Source organism: Nuphar pumila, chromosome 7 (assembly GCF_984573655.1).
Source record: "Nuphar pumila chromosome 7, dmNupPumi1.hap1.1, whole genome shotgun sequence".
NCBI classification, from domain to species: domain Eukaryota; kingdom Viridiplantae; phylum Streptophyta; class Magnoliopsida; order Nymphaeales; family Nymphaeaceae; genus Nuphar; species Nuphar pumila.
Window position 1 is genome coordinate 43,260,226 of NC_143255.1, and position 23,718 is coordinate 43,283,943.

Sequence of the window (23,718 nt, forward strand, 5' to 3'; positions counted from 1 at the left end):
TGTTTTTTTATACAAGTGAATCATATCTATGATATGTTTTTAAAATTGGGAGAGAAAGGTTTAGAATGGTTGACAAATCTTTTTAACTTGATTTGGCGAACAAATAAGATGCCTAATGAGTGGAGGAAGAGTACTTTGGTGCCTTTATATAAGAATAAGGGTGATATACAAGATTGCACAAACTATCGTGGTATAAAACTCATGAGTCATACTATGAAACTTTGGGAGAGGGTGATTGAGTCTAGGTTGAGGAAGGTTGTCATGATATCGGAGAATCAATTTGGTTTTATGCCTGGAAGATCAACTATGGAAGCTATACATCTTCTTAGACAACTTATTGAAAGATATAGAGAGAGGAACAAAGATTTGCATATGGTTTTTATTGATTTAGAGAAGGCATACGATAGAGTACCTAGGGACGTTCTCTGGTGGACAATGATGAAGAAAGGTGTTTCTCTCAAGTACATTAGTATAATTAAAGATATGTATGAAGGAGTAGTAACCAATGTCCGCACTTGTGGAGGGGTGACAACCAATTTTCCGATAACGGTTGGGTTACATCAAGGATCTGCTTTAAGCCCTTTCCTATTTGCGATAGTGATGGATGAGCTTACGAGATCAATTCAAGAAAATGTACCGTGGTGTATGTTGTTTGCTGATGATATTGTTTTGATTGACGAGTCTAGAGCTGGGGTTAATGCTAAGTTAGAATTATGGAGACAGACATTGGAAGCTAGAGGTTTTAAGTTGAGTAAGAGTAAGGCTGAATATATGGAATGTCGGTTTAGTAAGCAACGAAGTAGTGATGGGAGTGTAGTGAAGCTTGGTGAGCAAGATATACCGGTGAATGATTATTTCAAATATTTGGGATCCATCATTCAAAAGTATGGAGAAATTGATGGAGATGTAAATCATAGGATAAAGGTTGGGTGGATGAAATGGAAAAGTGCTACTGGAGTGCTGTGCGATCGTAGAATGCCATTGCGGTTGAAGGGAAAGTTTTATAGGACGACTATTAGACCCGCTTTACTATATGGTACGGAATGTTGGGCTGCCAAGAGACATCATATTCAAAAAATGAGTGTAGCTGAGATGCAGATGCTTAGATGGATGTGTGGAAATACAATAAAAGATAAGATTCGGAACGAAGAGATACGTAAGAAGGTAGGTGTTTCACCCATTGAAAATAAGATGCGAGAGAATCGTTTACGGTGGTTTGGACATATTCGGCGAAGGCCTAATGATGCTCCAGTTAGAAGGTTGGAGAAATGGGAAAATATATTAGTTAAAAGAGGTCGGGGTAGGCCTAGGAAGACTTGGATGGAGATGATAGGAAATGATATGAATGCTTTGAACCTCACCGAGGACATGGCGTTGGATAGAAATGATTGGAGGAAAAGGATTCATGTGGAAGACCCAAAATGAATTTCTTTTTTGGTTCATATCGCTGACCCCAATTGTTTTGGGATGAAGGCGTAGTTGTTGTTGTTGTTGTACAAAATTTATTGTGTTTTTTTATACAAGTGAATCATATCTATGATATGTTTTTAAAATTGATATTTTAGTATTTAATCTATATATGAAGTGCTTCCAGTTTCTCGGCATCTTTTGTATTTGATATGCAAAATGAGTCTTTTGTCTCAAATGATATTCATTTTTTGAATCTTGGGTGGATGCTTTAATATATTTAGTCAAATCATGCTTCTTATATATGACATTTGTTTGACATAGATCTTCTCCCTAAAGATGTGAAAAACTCTATTGTTGATCTATGCGTGTTAAAATTATAAAGCCCCTTGAAGTTCATATTCATCATGCTTTTGAACATTTGCATCCGTGTTCATTTTGACTAAAGTATGTTTGAAGCATGTTCATTAATGATTTTATTTAAGTGTTAATTCATTTCATGATAGTATATGCATATGCTCATTATGGCCTTTTAGGCTCTTATTCAATAAAGCATATGTCTCTTCGTAGACTTATTGTGGTGTCCCTTAGTGGACCATTTTGTTATTTCCCATTGTGGGGTTGTGTTTGTCCAATATTGGACCTTATGAATGCATTATGCATTCTTGCAATTCGTTTCCGCTCACTCTTTAACATGATATTTGATTTTTGAAACTTTGGTTTTCTAAATTTTCTTTTCATGCTAAAGTAATTATCCTATTATGCATAAATTTTGCACCTTGTTAGGAATGTTCCTTTTTTGAGTAAAGTGCAAAGATATTTTTTACTTGTTCTTTATTGTTGTTCCTCAGGATCTTGAAGATAAGAGGAAAAGAAGTACCTTGGATAGATCATGGAATGTGCTCATCGTTAAAGACGTTGGAGGAAGACATTTGCAATGACATTCGTACTGAAGGCTCTTGAAGCCTTGAGATTCTTCATCTTGCTTTCTTCAATCTTTTCGTTCCCCCCCCCCCCCCGCAAAGTTTGAGGGGGGGTGTTAAAATGTATCATTCAACATTTGTAATATTATATATATTTTATATATATAAAGGATAATACATATTCATATATGGTATATATATTTCACTATTTATAGGCATAGGGGTAGTTTAGACATTTCACAGTTTTACGCATATTCCATTTGGAATATGTTTATAATTTTATTTTTAATTTTCCTTTTTTTGTGGTTTGCGCCACCTAGGGAGGCTCCCCAAAGAGTCGTTGGGGCTCCCAACGGCTCCTTTGGGAGCCCCCTAGGTGGCTCTTCTCTTGTGTTATAAATAGGGGTCTCCCCCTTGTAATTCCTTAACTCCCTGGAGAAGCTTATGCTCCATTGTATAGGGTTTTTATCCTCTTCTCCCTATTTCTTCAATAATATTCAACTTATGACTTTAAGTCATATTTATCCCTTTTATGGGTTTATGTATTAGCACTTGATGTGCTTGTGTTGTTCCCTTAAGTGGGTGTATTCACACTTAATGTGCATGTGTATGGATTCATTATCGAACCTAAAATATTCAAAGTCACTTTCTAACATTATCTAGTTATTGTTGATGACTTCTCAAGGTTATCGTGGGTGTTCCTGTTAAAAGATCGATCTCAAGGTCCTGTCATTCTTAAATCTTTAATTGCCGAGATAAAAACTCAATTTGATGTATGTGTTAAAATTGTTCGCACTGATAATGCTCTTGAGTTCAAATCCAAAGACTTACTTCAATTCAATTCTGGTAATGGGATTCAACCTCAATTTACATGCCCCCATACCTCCCAGCAAAATGGGGTGGCTGAGAGGAAACATAGACAAATCCTTAATGTTGCTCGGTGCCTTATGATTCAATCCAATATGCTTGCTTCATACTGGGGCGATGCGGTTCTGACAGCTGGTTTTCTGATAAATCGCATGTCGTCAAGCTCTGTAGAAGACCAGATCCCTATTCAAATTCTCCATCCAGAGGCTCCTCTCTTCCCTATCCCCCCTAAAGTTTTTGGATGTGTGTGCTTTGTGCAAAAGCTGGGTCCGGATCGAGATAAACTTGTTGCTCAGTCTATTAAATCCTATGTCACATGGGTGCGGGTGCGGGTGCGGGTGCGGGTTTTTAAAATTTTTGGACACGGAGACTCGGCAAAAAATATATATATATATATATATATATATATATATATATATATATATATATATATATAATTTTATTTTATTTTTAAAATGCCACAGCACAGTCCGTGTGACTGTGCACAGTCACATGACTGTGATTGTGCACAGTCACAGTCACAGACTGTGCACACTGCACAGACTGTGCACAGTCTGTGACTGCAGCACTGTCACTCTTTTTATATATATATTTTTTAAATAAAAAATATAAAAAATTGGTTTTTAAGGGACATTTTTGGACTCGGTCAAAGTTGACCGAGTCCAAAATGTGGACGGACTCGGCATGGACTCGTTGACCAAGTCCTAGCCGAGTCCGAAGCCGCACCCGTGTCGACTCGGGTGCGGCACCTCCTTAGCCGAGTCCGTGTGACATAGATTAAATCTGTTTTCCTTGGGTATCCTAAGAACCAAAAAGGATATCAGTGCTACGACCCTATATCTCATAAAGAGTATGTTAGTGCGGACATTACCTTCTTTGAGTCTATTCCTTATTTTTCAAGCTCTACTCCCAGACTACAGGAGAGCCTTGGTGATATCCTTCCTCTACCGATTCCTCCATTTCCGTTAGAGTCACCTCCTCCTCAGTCCTTGGTTCCAGTGTCGGGTGCGTCTCACTTCCGAAACCCTCTTATAGTATACACGCACAGGGTGCCTCCTACCTCCATGCCGCCATCACCTCCTACTCCTCAGGTAAGTATTTCTGAGCAAACTGTTGCCCCTACATTGGATGTTGATCTTCCCATTGCTCTGTGCAAGGGAAAGAGACAGTGCACTCTTTACCCCATCACACAATTTGTATCAGAAGCTCATCTTGGGACATCTATGAAGAATTTTATTTCTGCTCTGTCTGCCTCTTCTGTTCCACTTCATCACAGTCAAGCTCTAGTCGACTCCAACTGGATGCAGGCTATGCGTGATGAGATGGATGCCCTATGGTCTCGAGGCACTTGGGACTTGGTTGATCTTCCCACAGATGCAGATATTGTAGGCTGCAAATGGGTATATAGCATTAAGTATAACTTGGATGGGTCGATTGAACGGTACAAAGCCCGGTTGGTTGCAAAAGGCTACACTCAGACTTATGGGATTGACTTTTTTGAAACTTTCTCCCCTGTTGCTCGTCTTGGCACTATTCGTCTCGTTCTTTCTGTTGTTGTGCACCATGGCTGACCCTTGTTTCAGTTGGATGTCAAGAATGCCTTTTTGTATGGAGATTTGCATGAAACTGTCTACATGCAACAACCCACAGGCTTCGAGGTTCAGGGGGAGTGTCAGAAGGTGTGTAAGTTGAAGAAGGCCATTTATGGCCTGAAGCAGAGTCCGCGGGCATGGTTTCACAAATTATCTGAGGTAATGTCGAGCTTTGGATTTGTCAAGTCAGCTTCAGATCATTCCTTATTTATTAAGAAAACCAGTACTGGAATTGTTGTTATGGTGGTATATGTCGATGACATCATATTAACAGAGAGTAGTGCCCAAGATATTTCTGCAACAAAAGATCATCTTCAGAAGCACTTTGTTACTAAAGATCTTGGTCACCTTCGATATTTTCTGGGTATCGAGGTTGCAAGAAACAAAGAGGGCTTAGTGTTGTCTCAAAGAAAGTATGTGTTGGACTTATTAAAAGAGACTGGAATGCTAGGAGCTAAGCCAGCTAATATTCCAATGGATCCCAAAACTCATATGTTCGATGAGAAGTCTGACTATGTGGATAGTGTCAGCTTTAGATCCTTGGTGGGTAAGTTGCTATATGTGACTGTTACTAGACCCGACATTTCATTAGCCGTGAGTAAAATCAGTCAGTTCATGGACAAACCTACAAAAGTTCACTGGGATGCCGCTATGATGGTTCTTCGGTATTTAAAGTCATCTCCTGGTAAAGGTCTGTTGTTTAAACAAAATTCATCGTTAGATGTGGTTGCCTACACTGACGCAGATTACGCAGGATCTGTCGAAGATAGGAAGTCAACATCTGGATTTTGTGTGTTTGTGGGAGGAAATCTTGTTACATGGAGGAGTAAGAAACAAACCGTTGTAGCCAGGTCGAGTGCTGAATCTGAATACCGAGCAATGGCCCAGACTGCAGCTGAGATTATGTGGGTAAAATCAGTCTTGACCGAGCTTCAGGAGAAAGTATCCTTTCCTATGTTGATGATGTGTGACAATAGGGCTGCTACATATATTGCCAACAACTCAGTGTTTCATAAAAGGACTAAACATATTGAAGTTGACTGTCACTATGTTCGTGACCTGGTTTAAGCTGGGTTTATCTGCACCGATCATGTATCTTCCGAAGATCAAGTAGCGGATGCTTTTGCCAAAGCCCTGGCGAGACCTAATTTCTCAAAATGTTGTGACAAGCTGAGCATGATTGATATCTATGCTCCAGCTTGAGGGGGAGTGTTGAGAATAGGTGGTTTTAAGTTAAGTTATTTTATATTAGAGGCTATTTGAAATTATTTTTCCATAAAGGGCTTAGATGTAATTAGTCTTATTAGCCTCTCTCTATTTAACTTAGAGAGAAGCCCTAATGATATGAATGAATGTGTTTTCTCAGTGCAGCCATCTCTCCCTCTCACTCTCTCTCTCTCTCTCTTCTATCTTTCCCTCTATCTCTCTTTCTCTACCTAGGGTTTGGTGAATCATTTCAACAAGAGACGTTGGGAATCAGACCAATGTCTATCTTTTTAAAATTGTGTATACAGTCAGTGGCTGACTGTTGTACACTGTACACAGTCAGCCACTGACTGTGTACAAAAACATTATATAAAAAAAAACAAAAATAAGAAATGGAAAAAATTACAAAAATAAGAAAAAATAAAAAAGAGGAATTACAATCATATTCAAAAACATGAATATGCGTAAAATGTAGAAATGACTAAAATACCCCTACAGCCAATACAAGAAAGAAATATATATTTTATATATACAAGTAGATGGATACATGTACATATATATGAAATATATATATGTATATGTATCTTCTTTTATATATATAAAATATATATAGAAAATACATTGTCTTATAAATTACAATTTAACAAATACTGCTGCAAAAGATAAAGAGTCCTGCCTTCTTTGGTGACTGGTATTTTTTCAGCTTATCAGTAGAAAACATACAGTACGTCATTCTAAAGCATTAAAGAGAAAAATGGTTCAAATACATTACAACTGCTAACCGAATTCATATAAACATGCTCTAAGATATTTCACAATATTTAAATGTCTTGCCAGATATATTAGGACCTCCTGTGTTCTAAAAGATATAATCCATCAACTTACTGTGCTTTAACAAGTACAATGAGAGAACTAGGATACTAACATGAGTACAAAACTCTGGACATTCAAAATCTCAGGAAACTTTCAAGTTTCAAGAAAACTCTGTTTCTCACATGGCCACTGAATGCAATACATTACACAAGGATACAACAGAAAATGATGACAGACATGAGATAAAACATACCTAGATGCAACAAAATAGATAAATCTAAATAAATCTTCTCTATGTTTGATAAACTAATAAAATGTACACAGCAGACAATAAATATTCATTGATTTTCATGAAGGCTTTATCATAAACATAAATACAATTTCACCATCCACAATTGAACCAGAGGATAAAAGTTTAACATGATTTTAGAAGTTATAAATGCTATAACGAAAAAATATTAAAGAGATACTAATAACATGCCGATCAAAAAGAGATACTAATGACATACGTTGAAGGCGCTTGAAGCAAACAGTAGGCAAGGAAAACAGTGATCATTGCCCAGACACCCCTGAGGAACCATGAAATATACAAGCATGTTAAACCATGTTTTCAAGAACATATCAAGAGAAAACATCAGAAGACCAAACACAGAATAAGTAATGGTTTAGAAAAAGGAGACTAGATGTACATAACTATTAGTCTGGAAACATTTCTTCCAGAGGTTGAACTTCTATTGTTTCAGCCGTTGAACATTTAAAAGATGTTTCCAAGTGGAAGCTGTTCCAAGACCAGGTGTGTTTGTTTGCTAAAAGTGGTATTGTAGCAGACCAGACATGGATGGTTGGTAATGACAGGTTGGTTATTCGTTTTGCTTCTGTTTCTTTTCGGAACCAAAATCTGGTTTCTTATGTGGTTTATGATAGCAATGTATTTATGCTTATTGGAGGGATGAAATTGCCTAGGAGTTCAGCTCTAATTGAAAGTGCTTTCTGTAGTCATCTTATTGAATTCCAGAACCTCTGTGTGAAGGTCGTATCTAATAATGAGCGCTGGTGTAGAGCCGTATCCGCTGCTATGGAGGGGTGTTCTGTGTTGGCTGCTGCTGGCGGTTTTTCATGTGATTTTCATGTTGAAAGTGTTTCATGTAGGGGCCCATTGCTGTCCATGGGTTATGTTCTTACGTTGCATTCTTGTAATAATCTATCATGGAAGGACAAGCCACCGGATTGGCTTCCATCGATGGGAGATCGATTGTAATTTTATTTATCATAGTTAATAGCAATTCGGGGTAACATCCCAGCATCTTTTTAAAAAAATAAAAAAGTGGAAGCTGTTCTTTTGTAAAGTTTCCATATTTCAAAGCAAGGCAAACCACATGGGGGATATCCATTAACTGTAAAAGAAAATAGAGAGCATACCTTTTCACAGATGTGACAACATCATGGACCAAATCCTTCTCTGGATCAAGAACTCCACTGGACCAGCTGAGAAAACAGTAGATGATCCAAATAAAAAATATATCTGTAACATCACTTACTATGAATGAAACTTAATTTTGAATCTTAGATTTAATAATACATCCAGAAACATATGCATGTACCATCATGGCAGCTTCGGATCAATTAATATAGAGCAGTGAAGTAAAGAAATTTCAATAAACAATCCTTTCTTTCCTATTGTTGTCAGATAATATACACAGGATAAAATCTTTATGGTCCTTAATTGCAATATATAACTCCCATTGAACCAATTGTACACAAATACAATTTTAATAAGAATTATATTGGTGCAATTTACAACGTCAAACATTCAAAATATTTTTTCCACCTGTAGCAGTTCAACCCCAAACATAGGGTGATGGAAGTAAACATGAAGATCACAATTCACGAACGTATTTTACCAAAGATATAGAAGGAAACACTCTGTTGCTCTGTGTGCATCATAATATATATATATATATATATATATATATATATATATATATATATATATAACACAACTCATAATCTAAAAGGTTCATTCCTTCCCCTTCAAAAAGAGGAACAAGACCCCATACATCAAAGAAACAGATGTATCATTGTCAAAAGGTAATAAAGGAAATTTCCCCAAAGTTACAGTCAACACATGAAAAAATCTTCAGCAATACTTAAGGATAAAGAAAAAGTTAACGATCTTGAAAAACTATCATGTTGCAGTCATGTGTGTTCCAAGAGATGATGAAGCCTAGACATGAAGAAGCCAAGCACAGGTCACAAAGCATGAATCTTTGGACAAAGCACAAGGCTGTATATGACATATATACTTGGAGATAGTAGCTGCCATTAATGAAAAATGAATGGGCCTTAGAGCCACATATATGACACATTTGTACAATTGTATAATCCATAAAAAAGACATAAAAATCTGCCTTGTTAACCTGAAATAGCATGTCTGTACAAAATCATAGGCTAAACCTATTTTTCCTTCAAAAATCTAGAGGAGAAAATGTCACTGAACAAAAAGAATGTAAGGAGCATGTTATAATTCTTTTTCCAGTAAAAAGGAAAATGTTATATTTGTGATATTTTTGCTATGATTGTGAGGTTTATCACAGATAACAAGAATTACCCCAACAAATAAAATTTGATTAAACAATAAAGACAAGACTCTTCATATTAAGAGAGCACCAACATATGGAAATTAAGATTTTTTTCCACATTAATGCAAAAATTAAATACTTATGTATCGCAGAAATTTCTATTGATGCGGAAAACAAAACTATTACCATGTAGCGGTGTAATCTTGCATGAGAGAGAGGATTTTATGGTATGATGAAAAGTGTTGGCAGACAACAAGAAAAATGTGCTAATAAAAACAAAACAGAATCGGCAATAAGGACATTGAGGGATGTTTAGGGCAGAACTAATAAGAGATGACATAACAAATTTCATTTAAGATAAATTTAGTGTGTCACCAAGAGAAATGAGACTACACTAGGATAGAGGTGTCATCTTATTCAGGTTAAACACACAAGGAAAGGTAAGCTGACTAAGAGTTGAGTTGGCCAGAAAAGAGACAACAAGAAAGAATGCTGGTTGCTTAGACTATAGCATCAAACAGAAACAAGAAGTCATAGCAACTTTGGAATGAAGCTTCTTGATGATGACAATGATGACAAACATTTAAAACTAAAAAAGGAAAAAACAATTAAACTGATTGTATAGCTGCTGGAGTTGATCGTGAAACCAAAACTTCAGATTGATCTACCAGATGCATGCATTATAGTGCATCGAAGTAAGTTCCCCAAAATTGAAGCCAAAAATCACCATAAAGAACTATTTTACTAGGCCTAGTTCAAGAATCAGAGTTTGTCTTTTACTTCATGTCGTGCAACTTAAAAATACCATTATCTTTGCACAAGGCCACATCTCAACAGTCAAAATATTATTAACAAGTAGCACATGAAAGCACAAAGTTCAACAATAAAAAAGAAGCTTCTTATCTAAAAAGTGAAAGAACTCACATAAGAAGACAAGCACCAAGGAGCAACAAGGTGACAGTCCGAGGCTTGTATGCCCATGCAGTCCATGGATCAATATCATTAACATCACTTGACAATCTGAGATCTCTATTGGCTCTAACATTGTCTCTTCTCATCTTACAAAAGCCATTGGGTTCCATAAGCAGCTCTCTGAGCAGGACACGTATATCCTGCAAAGTAGAGAGAGAGAGAGAGAGAAAGCTTAACATTAGAATGCAATCATCATCAAAAGAAGTGTTCAGAAAGATTATTTTCTCTGGCAACTAGAACTTATTCCCTCTATGACAGAATAACTGATAGACTGAAAATGCAAAAAACATATTAGATTATCTCAAGAATCTCAATAAACGAGTAGACTATGTAACACAAGCACATCAACAAGAGCAGCATAGACATTTTGACCTTGAAGGTACTGGAACCAAATCCTGCTGGTTATTCAATTCATGCATGGGTGGACACATACGTATATCTGTATATCAAGGTAAATACCCATGCATACTTTGTTCTAGTACCAGTACATACACATGTGCATGCATTGTGGTGTGTTGATGATATATTGACTGAACAGCATACAAGAATGGTGATCCTTTTCATTTCTCATAAGGAAATCCCACAACCATAATGTGCAAATTAATCACAGAAGGACTGAAGCATTCCAACCGAATAGAAGGTTGGCTAGCAATTATATTGTTTAACTATCAAATTAGAAGATCATCTTGCTTAACAAATTTGAAGTGGCATCACTATCTAGTTGTTTGTAATAGTGACTTCTAAAATAATGCTGTAGATTTACAGGGACAAGAAAGAAATCATGAGAATTGCATCTGTAGTAACAAAAGGATCATTTCGTCCTAATTATGTAGGATCCAAACTGTGTACTGATGCACGGAATCATACTCTGTTTGGACTTTGAAGTAGATCATGCCTGGATACCAGCACACTATCTTTTTCGGCTCAGGATATTTGGTTGTTACCAGTTGAAAGTGCTAACTCAACAAAATCATAATAGTCTTGCACTATGATGGCATGCACATCATTTAAAATAATTTCCAATTATAAAAATATTGAAATTTTGTGTAGTTTACACTGGGGACTAAGTTGGATTTTCACATAGAATCTGAAATTAAAAGTAACAGTTTCAGTGTGAGGATTTACGAGCTCAAAAATCCAAACATTCTGTTCTTGCATGGGCTAAAAGCAAGGGGGGAAATGAGAATGTGACAAAAAAAATGTGTGTTCTACTATAAATGGAACAAATAGAACAAATGATACAAATGGAAATTAGTAATGCTTTTATAGCAGGGAAATTGTCTGTGTTATGATTTTAATCTATGTAAAATGGCACAAAGAGAGAAAGAGATAGCTTAGTGTGCGACTGGTAGGGACTAAAAGAAAGAATTAGACCCTACCTAACCTAATATCTAATATAAATTAACAGCAAGCTCATTGCTTCATATTCTCAAGATCCAAGGAATTGATCATTATATGAGACAATAATCATATAGTTGTAGCAACTGAAATCCTTTTTTCAATAAAGTAAAAATGAACCTTGGTTGATTATGTAAGTTGTGAAGCCGCAATAGAAGGATGCGGGTGAATGGAAGGATGAGTGAAAGGGAGAAGGGGTAGAGCAATGATATTATTCCAATATGTATGGTCTATGAATCATCTCAGAAAGGGCACTGTGGAGAGAGAGAGAGAAAGAGAGAGAGAGAGAGAGAGAGAGAGAGAGAGAGAGAGTCCAACTTATGAACAGGATTATTAAGACCATAACACAGGAAGAAGGGGCAACAGTTGGACATCCTGAACTGTTGTGGTTCAATCACATTCTGGGTCAAGCATATACCTGTACTCTATAGATAATTCTTGTTCACATCTCAAACAGAATATCCTGATTTTAAATCAAAAGCAGAAACCCCAAAACACACAAAAAAGGATTTCAAACCACAAATTGCTCAGTTTTCTCTGCCATAACCAATTAAACATGTTTAAAACAGCAAATACGTTATAACAAAAAAAAAACAATGCATAACAACCGTGCATGACATTAATCATTTAAAAGCATTAATTCATAATTTGCATTGCTCGCTAGTCGCTACCATACATAAACAAGATATTATGCATGACCAAGAAACAACTTTTAGAAGATTAACTCCCCTCCTTAACTCAAAAAGAAACTAAAAGTCAATAGATTTTGCAAAACAAAACAAAAAAGTCACCTCCCCACTTCAATTTCTACAACCCTCTTCAACATGAATACCAACAATCACTATCCTTAACGAAGATGATTAGTGGTAACCAAGTTTTGAAACACCACTTAAACAAAAACATGCATACAAGTAGCACAAATTACAACAGAAGCAGAAGAACAAAGCCACTGTTTTCCTCATCAACAAACTCAAAAAGGAACAACCATAGAAACGAAATAAAATACGAATAACTATCAACCAGCATACACCATCCGTGGTTCTCAACAAATAATGTCACATAGACAAGAACATCAGATGAGAAACACACACGACGTTAATGGGTAGTCAAAAGTAGCGTGTTCGCTTCTTAAGGGACCCCGAGAGAGAGAGAATGAGATCATATCACCATCATAACATCTTTCAGTATGATTTACGAAGGCCCCTTGCCTTTTCTAAACACGTTTAGGACGCCGACGGGTCCACCCGAGCCGTCGGATCAACGCGCCAAGAGGATCTTCTCCGTCCAGCCGTCCAAGATCTTCAAGGAGTTAAAGAGGGAGATAGAGTTGCCGTTGCCGGGCGTACACCACTCTAGAGAGAGGTTTTATATAGAGAGAGGCTCTAGAGAGAGAGAGAGACAAAGAGGTTTTATCACTTTATGGAGAGAGAGTGTGTGTGCGTGCGTGTGCGCAGGTAAATAGTAAGGTGCTGAGCTGGTACGGCGGTCAAAACACACCCTCTCCCAACAACTCAAACCCTCTCTTTCTCTCTCTTCTTTTTATGTTAATGACAATTATGACTCTCTGGTACACAAACGGTCATGTCCTTCCGTTTATTCACTGTCATGAGTCATGACCCTCCCTTCGTTGCCCTCTTGTCGATACTCGGACTGGAATACGGGCTGAATCGGATCCACAGAGAATCGGTTATGGGTCTCTTAAAGTTCGGCCGTATTGATTTGGTTTGATGACAAAGGCCTAGAGGGTTCATGGACCTAGTCCTAATCTCAAATCTCGTTCATAGGAAAATCCAGTGAAGGAAATAGTTTTTTTTTCAAAAAAATCTTTAACAAATATCGGTTTTTAAAAAATTCTAAACTGTATTAAAATATATATATTTTTGGAAGAAAGCACAAGCACATTTTTAATTTACCAGGAGATATTACCTTGCTAGAGAACCCTAATAAGGAGATTCTTGGTAGGGGTGTAGTGTAACCTGGTGGGATTGGGGTCGGGTCTAAAGATAAGACCCAAACCCCACCCAATCTAATTCGGGTTTGGATACAGCTAAAAACTGTACGTAGACCATATGGGTTAACGGGTTTGAGCATACTTCAGGTCGGGTTTTTAGTAGACCCGTTTTGATTTAGGTCATGTTCGGATCTAGGTATGACTGAAAAAAGTAGACCCATATAGGTTAACAGGTTTAGGTATGAATGGTTCGGGTCTTAATGGGTTTGGGTTTCAGCTGGGGTCTTGTTATGATTGATGTTTTAGACCTAATTAACTGCCAATAAAAAATATGTATATTAATGGAATCAACAGTTTATTGAGACTATTATAAGCTAACGAAATAGAAGCCGAATAGCTATTCAAATAATGTCAAAATTTGAATATAAAAAGAATGTAGTTAGGTTAGCCAAACATTTTAAATTGAAAAAAAAACCCAATGATATATCATATTCAAAATGTATCAAATTCAATGAGTTCTGAAGAATCATTCTAAGATTCATTTCAATTCCATAAATAGCAAAAATGGATTAATGTTTATATTACTAAAATGCAATGCATATAGTTGGGTATGAAGCGGGTTCGGGTACAAGTCGGTTCAGGTATATATATAGTTAGGTTAGGTAAAAGTCTGTTTGGGTTCAGTTGTATAATCGGTTTGGGTACAAAGTGGGTTCGGGTACATAATGGGGTTGATTCATTTTTAAAATATGGAGAACCATTTGGGTCTGAGTATAAAATCAAGTCGGTTTGAGTTTAGGTCTTCGTTTACAATACTCAAAACCCGACCCATTTTTACTATGGGTCTATATTTTAGACCCAACCCAAACCCATGGGTCCACTAACATCAGTTTGAGTCGGGTATAATCGGTTTGAGACATCGGGTATACTCGCCCCAACTGCACCCTAATTCTTGGCATTGGTTTTGTTGACTTGGTAGTGGACTCAGTCAACAATGCAATTCAATCGTGTCCGTAAATGACTCGGGTCTTGACTGACCGAATCTTGAGAATCCAAAGTTTGTCTAGACCTAGACCTAGGTCAACTATAAGCCCTTGTTCACAAGGCTTGAAATTTAGTTTTTTGCATTTCCTAAATGTAGCACAGGGTAACGGCCTGTTCTTGCAGCATGACAAGGACCACCTTTCAACCTGGTTGTCCAACCAAATAGGGATGTAAATGGTTTTGATTAGGATCCAATACCTCATTCGACTAATCAGACATTGGCTAAACGGATTCCAATTTGGATGGTGAAAATATATATCAGAACATATCTTTTTGTACAAATTTGGATATCCATCAAATCCAGATATCTACCAAATCCTATCCGCATCCCGTTATAATTAGATATAGTTATGGCTTACCAAATCCTACTAAATGGAGTTGAATTCAGTTGGATATCCAGTAAAATTCGATCCGTTGACATCTCCGTTAGGGATGGCAGTGGGGCGGGGCGGGGGACAAGGTCTCCACCCCCCCGCCCCGCCTCAAGATTTTATCCTCCACCCCCGCCTCCATCCCCGGCGGGGATGGATTTTATCCTCCACCCCCGCCTTCATCCCCGTTTGATGTCCTCCATCCCCGGTTCAAACGGGGATGAGGCGGGGCGGGGATATTGCGGGGAAAAGTGGTCGGGGCGGGGTTGGGGCAGGGATGAGGCGGGGATCGGGGCGGGCAGGGCAGGGAAAAGTGCACGTCCATCCCCACCTCCATCCCCGGGCGGGGATGGATTTTAACCTTCGTCCCCACCTCCATCCCCGTTTCATACCCTTCATCCCGGGTCCAAACGGGGCAAGGTGGGGCGGGGCCCCACTTTCCCCCAGTCCACTGCCATCCCTAATCTCCATGACCAAACCCCATGAGACATCATCCATTTGAGTGAAAGGAGTTTCAAAGGAGTCCTCAATGGCCCCAAGAAAGGTTGGCTTAGTGGGTAGGGCCTTGACTGCTAGACGGGCAGGTAAGGTTCGATTCTCATGAGAGTTGCCCCTTGGGCATAGCATAGGCCCCGGGGCAGGGCTCCTAGCATTTGAGTTTTACGCTGTCAGCACAACGGCAGTACGTATGACAGGATGAACTAGCACGATCAGGTATATTCATGTCGGGTGTAGTTTCTTCGGGTTATAAATTAAAACAAAAAAAAGAGAGTCCTCAATGAACCTCCTAAATACAGGATCGACAATCAAATGACTCTTAACACCCAACAGGAAAGTCTATTATTTCAGAGGGACAAGTTATTTTGCTTGCACGTAATTCGTTTGGCTAAACACTGACACATATAGATATTGTTTTAATATTATTTAATAAATTTTTTATTATTTAAAAAGCACTTTCAAATATTAAAATTTCAACCATGATACACTTTTATTGATTAAAAATTTAAAAACCCATTTCCTTGTGTTTTACTGTGAACAAAAAATTGAACTTGAGTGTCCAACTTTTTCTCGTATTTAGTCGTTTACTTTGCAGTTTATAAAGAGATGGACACCCAAGATCATCATAGCTGCAGACCAGATTGCTTGTTTTGTAATAACGACCAACTTTGGGGGCCATTTTCCAGCCACCAAAAAGGGCAGTATAGACAAAGAAACAGAGATTGAGGATTAGGAGTAGAGAGGACAAAAAGTAAGAGCTAAGTAATCAAAAGAGCTGGGAAGAGAAAGACGGTCGCTTTCCTTCTGACAAACACAAATACAGAACAGTCTGCACCATGTTTCATATGCTCATAATGATTGTCATCATTTGTATTGCATGGAAGTGCCAGTTCTACCAATTAATATATTTCCAATGTAATCCCTTTCCCATAAATATTTTCCAAAGAACTCTCCTTCGTGATTCATCATTGACTAATACGAACCCTCATGAAGCTGGTGTGCTACCATCCAATTCTTGCACCCGTTTTCTTAAAGAGAACCCTTTCAAAAAAAAATTGATGCAATTTTTCTTTTATTTGGGTTTGGTTTTATCTTGGACAATCATATCAAATTAATCCAAGATAGCCTCATGGATAGGGTCACCTTACCTTAAGGGCATGTTTGATGGTTTGTTCGGGATTGGACCAAATGAATAAAAAAAGAATGGTCAGAACACTGGTTATATTCGTTTTGCTACAACTGTACTAAGTTCGATGTTTTTTGGATCCTACTCAAATCTTGTGTTTCAAAAGTCCAGTGTTTGATGACGATGCATGAACAACTTAGACAGTTATGAATAATGGGTCAACCCGATGCACCCACCATTTTAAATGTTTTTACAAGTTTATTATGGATTTTCCTATGAAAATCAAAACAAAACTATGTCAAGTCTGGCCTCTGCATGCAAATTGAGCTCCGGAAATCTTCCACCACAACAAAACCAAGTGGCTACAAATGAAATAATAGAACTCAAAAGATCGGGTCATGTTCAAAAAAACTATAAATCAAAACGCGATATGAAACTAAAAGAAGGCACTAATCACGGACGAGAAAGAAATGAACGTTCACAAAAAAAATCTGAAGACACCAAATGCCAGAAAGAATACAGACACCTAACATGGTAGCCAAAGCCTAAATAGAACTCTGAAGAGGCCATCAATAAAAAAAAACACAGTTCAGCATAGAATGAGGCCAGACAATCCCCACCCTCGCAAAGCCAACCAAAAAAAAAAACTTCAAAGCCTCGGATCTCTGAATGAAGAAATGATGGAAGAGAAGCCACATCACATACAAACAGTCTTTCGAAAATATGCATTACCCACAATCCCAAATATAAAATAAGTCCGGAAAAGAGGCAAAAAAACAAAGAAAACACAAGTTTTCCCCCTCAAATGAGCGAAATAACCTACAAAATCCAATACCCAACTCCAAAAAACACAAAAAAATTGATACCAACAAACAAAAAATTAAGAGTCCTTCAAAAGAATGCAATATGAATACCTTCATAGTACCGTTACACGCACAAGGAGACTCCAACTCCTCGTCTCCCTCCTGACATATTCTGCACTCTATGAGCGCCCCCTTGTTCGATCCACCCTCCCCCGAGCACCATCTTTCCATTGCTACCCGCTGCTGTTCACGAATGAAGAAAATGGGGACCCCTGGTGCAGGCAACCGCCGGCCTTATCCTTTGCCACCGGCCAGGGTCCGCTGGCATCTTTGAGTTTTAAGGCTTCCTATTTTGAAGGGTCCTTTAATTTTGAGAAAATCTCGATAGTATTGGTATTGCATAATACATCGTCTTTAACAGACTTGAAATGAAGAGGGTACACGTCTCATAAACTAACATGCTATTTTCCATCAATGCTGTTTGCTATGTGGCAGAGTTTTTTTTGTTGCTTTACATGGCAGTCATACAACATTCAATACATTGTTCAGGTTAAAAAAAAAGATGTTCTGGCAGTAAGTAATTCTTGTATTTTTTAAGATTTTGCAAAAAAAATATGAGATATCAGTTTAAGGGAGTTTTTGAATACCTCAAAAAATGCCTAATATATCATTTAATGTTTATATTGCATTTTTTTGTGCGATATTTTATAAAAAAATTAAGGCCTTATTTGAAGACTTCTCTTAGGACCTCAACTTCTCTTGAGCCACCCCTGCCGCCAGCCTCACGCAATCTTCGATGCCTGCAAGATGGAGAGAGAGAGAGAGAGAGAGAGAGAGAGAGAGAGAGAGAGAGTTGGGAGACCTCCTCTGATGTTTTTTTTTCAAAAGAACATTGTATCGTGTCTCTGTTCTTTTTGTATAATAAGGGAGTGGAACAAAAATAACATACAAAATTGGATGTGGCGGACGCCATTCTGTGTGTTCGCTATGTTTATGTTCGACGTTTGTTAGAAAACAAGTCATTTTTGTGTTTTTCTTCCCGTGCGACGTGCCCTAAGCGACCATAGCAGGGACTGTTCACATATGTTTTCAATGTCAATATGTTCAAGATTTAGATAGATTTGTCAAAAGCAAACTTGGCCAAAGATTGTACTTTTTTGTTTTACTGTCTTTGAGTAGCCCTTTTTGTGGATATTAGAATCTTGTATGCAGCGTGCCATCTTGACATTTCTTTAGATCGGTGTGGTGTTCGTGTTGAGATGAATGGCCATCAGTCGTGGAGCTGCATGCTAGGCTCTGCTGCATAAAAAATGATATCTACATACATTTACAACTTTTAAGCTCCGAGCGTACCAGTCCGGATTGGGTGAAATATGATTGTACAAAAATTGTGCATTAAGCACCAGATTGCCCTTCATCAGGTCTTGGGCCCAGGCTTAACTGGCCCTATCCTCAAGATGAACGGTGATCAGGTGCTTAATGCATAAATATTTGTTCATATTAAACCTTATCTTTTCACCAAATGTACTAAGCAAACCAAACCTTGGCATCTCTCGGGTGGCATGCTTCCCTAAAAAAACGTTAATTTATATGGAAATGTGCAGGCCTACCCATGTCAATGCAAATGGAGGAACTGATTTCCTGTGAAGAAAGATGCTCATGCTGGAGGGTCAGATTTTACTTCCATGGATGAAGGCTCCACCATTGAGTTTTAATTCACACCATACAAATTGTTTCAGGCCGATCTTTCAGAATGGGCACCTACAGTGCAGAGCTCTACTAAGTAGAAAATGTATCGAGTATAAGAACATGCAGTATACATTCGTTTAATCGGTAACGTGCGGTGGTAGCACAACATGCGATAGGCATCGGTATCGTCGTTAGTGCATCGTTGTGTGGTAGCACAGACGTTGAGCACTGTTCAGTTAAACAGTGTCAGCGGATCAGAGGATGTTGCCTTTGAGGATTTGGTTAATGACCTCTCGGTTTGCAAGAGTGGTCTCATGCGTAGCGATTGAATGCACAGAGGTGTATGTGGGTTAGAGCTAATTCTCCTAAGAATCACATTAGGTGATTTCAACAAAGTATGGTGCTCAGCGCTAGGCAAGTGAATGTCTAGGCAACGGTAAATAGGTTTGGGTGGTGCTCTTTGCTATGGTGTTCAATCATCAACTGGTCTTCGGACTGAGGGCCGCAAGGTCTTGTTCCTTCAGTAGCGAGGTTTTGCTATTTTATGCGCATGGAGTTGCAATATATTTCATGACACGCAAGGCTAAAGCAAAATTTGTGCCTCTTTCGAAAGTGATAGCTGGTATGGGACGACTAGGCACTAAACGACATGAACTATATGGAATGCACATTTGGAAATGCAATTGATCAGCTTCCGCTAGGCAACTGCGCACCGGGTAGTGCGCAGGGTCAATAAAAATGATTCAGCACATAGAAACGTGTTGGTACGCGGCCTTTGGCCGTTAGGCTGGCCAACTTCTGTAGCTTGGCACATCACGGGTTTATGAAGCATTTTATGCCCATGACAGAGCGATAGAAAGGCTTGCGGTTGTAAGGAAGAACCGTTGCACTGCACTGGCTTATTGAAAAAAAGTAATCCCATGACAAATTTGCATCAGAGCAAAAAGATTCATGGAGACTTTGTTCTTCATTGTGTGCAGCACTGTAGAGGACATTGATGGTTTATCTTAGTTACGCAAATGTTCACAGCTGAAGTGTGGTTGACCTAACATAAGAAGCAAGATGTTGGCAAGATAGTATGAGACATCCTGTCGATAACAAGCAGAAGTGTAAGGTTGTTGTTCAGTTGGCTCAGAGAATGTAGATAAGTCAAATATTCCTACCAATTGTGTGTTAAGCACACAGGTGGAACGTGACTTTTGCCTTGTGCATGCAGAGAATGCACGTTGAATTCAGCTCGATGGATTTGCACCTTTGGGTATGGAAGACTCAACTAAACTTCTAGATACTCTCTCAAGATTGTAGGTTAATGGAGTGCCCATGTTGAGAAGAGTGCTCGTTGTTTTGGTCTCTTGAGTTGGCAGGTACTCAATGGATTGTGTGTGTAGACAAGTTATTGTTCGTGACTCGTTGGTTTTTGCAGAAACGTTTTGCTGACTCTGAAAGAGAGTACAAAGTGTTGGCTTCAAGATGGGTCTTTCAGTGTTGGGCCAAAGGTGCCCATGTGAGGACGAGTGCCCAGAAAGATGCTTTGAAGAACCACTCTGGGGTGATACGCAAAAAAGCGTCCTTCACTTGAAGACTAGTTTGGACCAATGAAAAATCACAAGTTGGTGCTTAAGGAAGTTAATATCCCTGTGGCACGCATTGATGGATGTCTTTCTCTGTGAGGACCATGAAGGGCTTACACTGCCCTTGCTGGGGTTGGAAGGCACTCCAGCCATGAGCATGAAGACGACAAGTTTGTCGTGCGGGTGAGGATGACTCGTTTGTGTTTGAGAATGCGTTGTGGTCTCACGAGCAGAGAATGCTCGAGGTTGATAAAGCAGAAGACCACTATCTAAGTGATCAAAGATGCGTGAAAGGAATAAAACTTGACGTGTTAAAGGTTACGATGATGGTGAATGTAATCCAGAACAAGTTGAGTAGGCTGAAGAAAAAAGAGTAAATCAAAGATAAATACAAAGAGAAACTGAAATATCAGTGAAGACTGTGTTCTTACCTACACCAACATTGTCAAGGACGACAATGGTTTTGGGTGGGGGAGAATGTCTCGGGTCGATCTTTCAGAATAAGACATGTGCAGTGCAGAGCTCTACTGAGTGAAAAATGCATTGAGTGTAGGAATGCGCAGTATATGCGTTCGTTTGATCTGTGACGTGCGATGGTGGCACAACATGCAATAGGCATCAGTATCATCGTTAGTGCATCGTTGTGTGGCGGCACAGACGTGGAGCGTTGTTCGCTTAAGCAGTGCTAGCGGATCAGAGGATGTTGCCTTTGGAGATTTGGTTAAGGACCTCTCAGCTTGCAAGAGTGGTCCCACGGGTAGCGGTTGGATACACGAAGGTGTGTGTGGGTTAGGGTTAATTCTCTCAAAGATCACATTAGGTGATTTCAACCGAGTATGGTGACTCAAAGCTAGGCAAGTGAATGTCTAGGCGTCAACGAATGAATCTGGGTGGTGCTATTCGCTATGATGTTCGATCATCAACTGGTCTTCGGACTGGGGGCCGCAAGGTCTTATTCCTTCAGTGGCAAGGATTTGCTATATTGTGCGCATGAAGCTGCAATATGCTTCATGACACGCAAGACTAAGGCAAAGTTTGTACATCTTTTAGAACTGATAGCTGGTATGGGAAGGCTATGCACTAAGCGGTATGGACTACATGAAATATGTATTTGAAAATGTGCTTGATCAGCTTCCACTAGGCAGTTGCGCATGGGGTGGTGCTCAGGGCCAATGAAAATGATTCAACACATAGGAACGTATTGGTACGCGGCCTTTGACCGTTAGGCTAGCCAGTTTGACGCATAACGGGTTTGCAAAGTATTTTATGCCCGTGATAGAGCTATAAAAAGGCTTGCGGCGGTAAAGAAAGATCATCGCGCTACACTGGCTTATTGAAAAAAGTAAGCCTGTGACACAAACGTACCTTTGTTTTATGCATTTTTTATTGTAGATGAAACAAACATCATATCATCAATGTGAAAAATGTGAAAAAGGGTGGTGGTGGCAAAGTGTGCCTCATTTTTTTTTCACCACCAATCACTTTTTTATATATAAATTTATTCTCACCTCCTTCTTGATAAACTTTGGTATAGTACCTTTTAAAAATCAGTGCTCATTTTCATGTAAAACCTTTTTTTTATATGAAAATGAAATAAACAATGCCTTAGAGCACGTTTAATTCTTGGGAAAAGTAGAAATTTTCAAATTAAAAAAAAATCTTTTCAAGCATCTTGAAACAAAAACCTCCAGGAGAAAGCTCATGACCCCTCTTTCCCACGAAAGGCCTTTTCCATTCAAGTAGGTGCGGGAGAACTTTCTTACGAAGGGGGAATGCACCAATTTTTCTGAACCACGTACCTCTTTTGGCATGATTGAGCGTTCCCTCCCCAGCCTTGCAACAAAAGGGCCCTTAGATGATGCATGTAGCCACATAATGGAAACTTTAGCTAAGTTCTTTCTCTCTCTCACATTCACATCAGATTCGAATTGGCATTTTACATCGAATCTATATTCAGATTCACCAAGGATCCAATCAGTTTGAACTCGGATTCGGATTAAACCCTACTTTTATCATCTCATTCGGATCGATCTTTCCGACCTTTTTGCACCGGTGCAAAATCGTAGCCCCCGCCCAAGGGGTATTCCTGTAAATTATGCAACGGTCCCCATCACTCCGTGCAGCCATGGGCGCCGCACGTTCTCGTATCACATCACCAATCATTAAAACCACCAAGAACGGAACGGGGAGACGGTACGTCCTTACGACATTTCGTAAAAAGAAACTGATTGTGAGGGTATTTTAGTAAAATAGGCTAAGAGGCGAGCCAAGCCAAGTCGGTACGGCGCGCCCACTTGACGACGTCGCTTTCTTGGGTGGGAGCACAAATGTGCCTTCGCGTAACGCCGCGCCTCCTTTTATTGTGGGCACGCCACCCGTGGGAGGGCTGACCTCTCCGGCCCCGTGCTTACTTTTATCTGACGAAAATACCCCCACCTACTGTCTGATCAGATACTCGGATATTGGATCGTCAGTTTGGAGCAGGAAAGAAAAAAAAACTTGCCTGATAATGGAACCGATCAGCTTGAATCCAAACTTGCGATCCGTGTTCAGATTTTGTAGGATTAGGGTTTTTCGAAAACTTTATGTGGATCTCGCTTGTGTTTTTTTTGGGGGGGGATAATCCAATGAAAAACCCTCATCATTTACCGCACATTGGCTGGCCTCCTGTTGGTAAAACCCTTGGGGGTACCCCAACCCACTTTTGGCAGTGCAAACAGATGGAAATAGTTGAGATCCATTCTCAATTCATTATTATGGATATGAATCTGAGATAGAAATTGAATGTATTTTTGGCTCAGGCTTGGACTGTGGTTGGACATTTGGATTCGGACTTATATTCAATATCAAAGATTCAACGGACACATATCCAACCCATTTTTTGAAAGGACATATCCAACCCATTTGC

At 39.0% G+C, this 23,718-nt stretch overlaps 1 protein-coding gene across 1 annotated transcript in view; it reads right to left on the reverse strand.

The window, feature by feature from the left end:
• Positions 1-13,087, reverse strand: part of LOC149832089 (L-serine--phosphatidylethanolamine / L-serine--phosphatidylcholine phosphatidyltransferase-like) — a 110,980-nt gene extending 97,893 nt beyond the window's left edge. Inside the window, exons 1-4 of the mRNA XM_090014320.1 lie at positions 12,966-13,087; positions 10,312-10,499; positions 8,228-8,293; positions 7,318-7,377 (exon numbers count right to left, since the gene is read on the reverse strand). Of these exons, the coding sequence (XP_089870446.1) occupies positions 7,318-7,377; positions 8,228-8,293; positions 10,312-10,469 (284 nt within the window). The 5' untranslated portion in view covers positions 10,470-10,499; positions 12,966-13,087. The remainder of the gene's footprint in view (positions 1-7,317; positions 7,378-8,227; positions 8,294-10,311; positions 10,500-12,965) is intronic.
• Between the last annotated feature and the right edge of the window lie 10,631 nt (positions 13,088-23,718).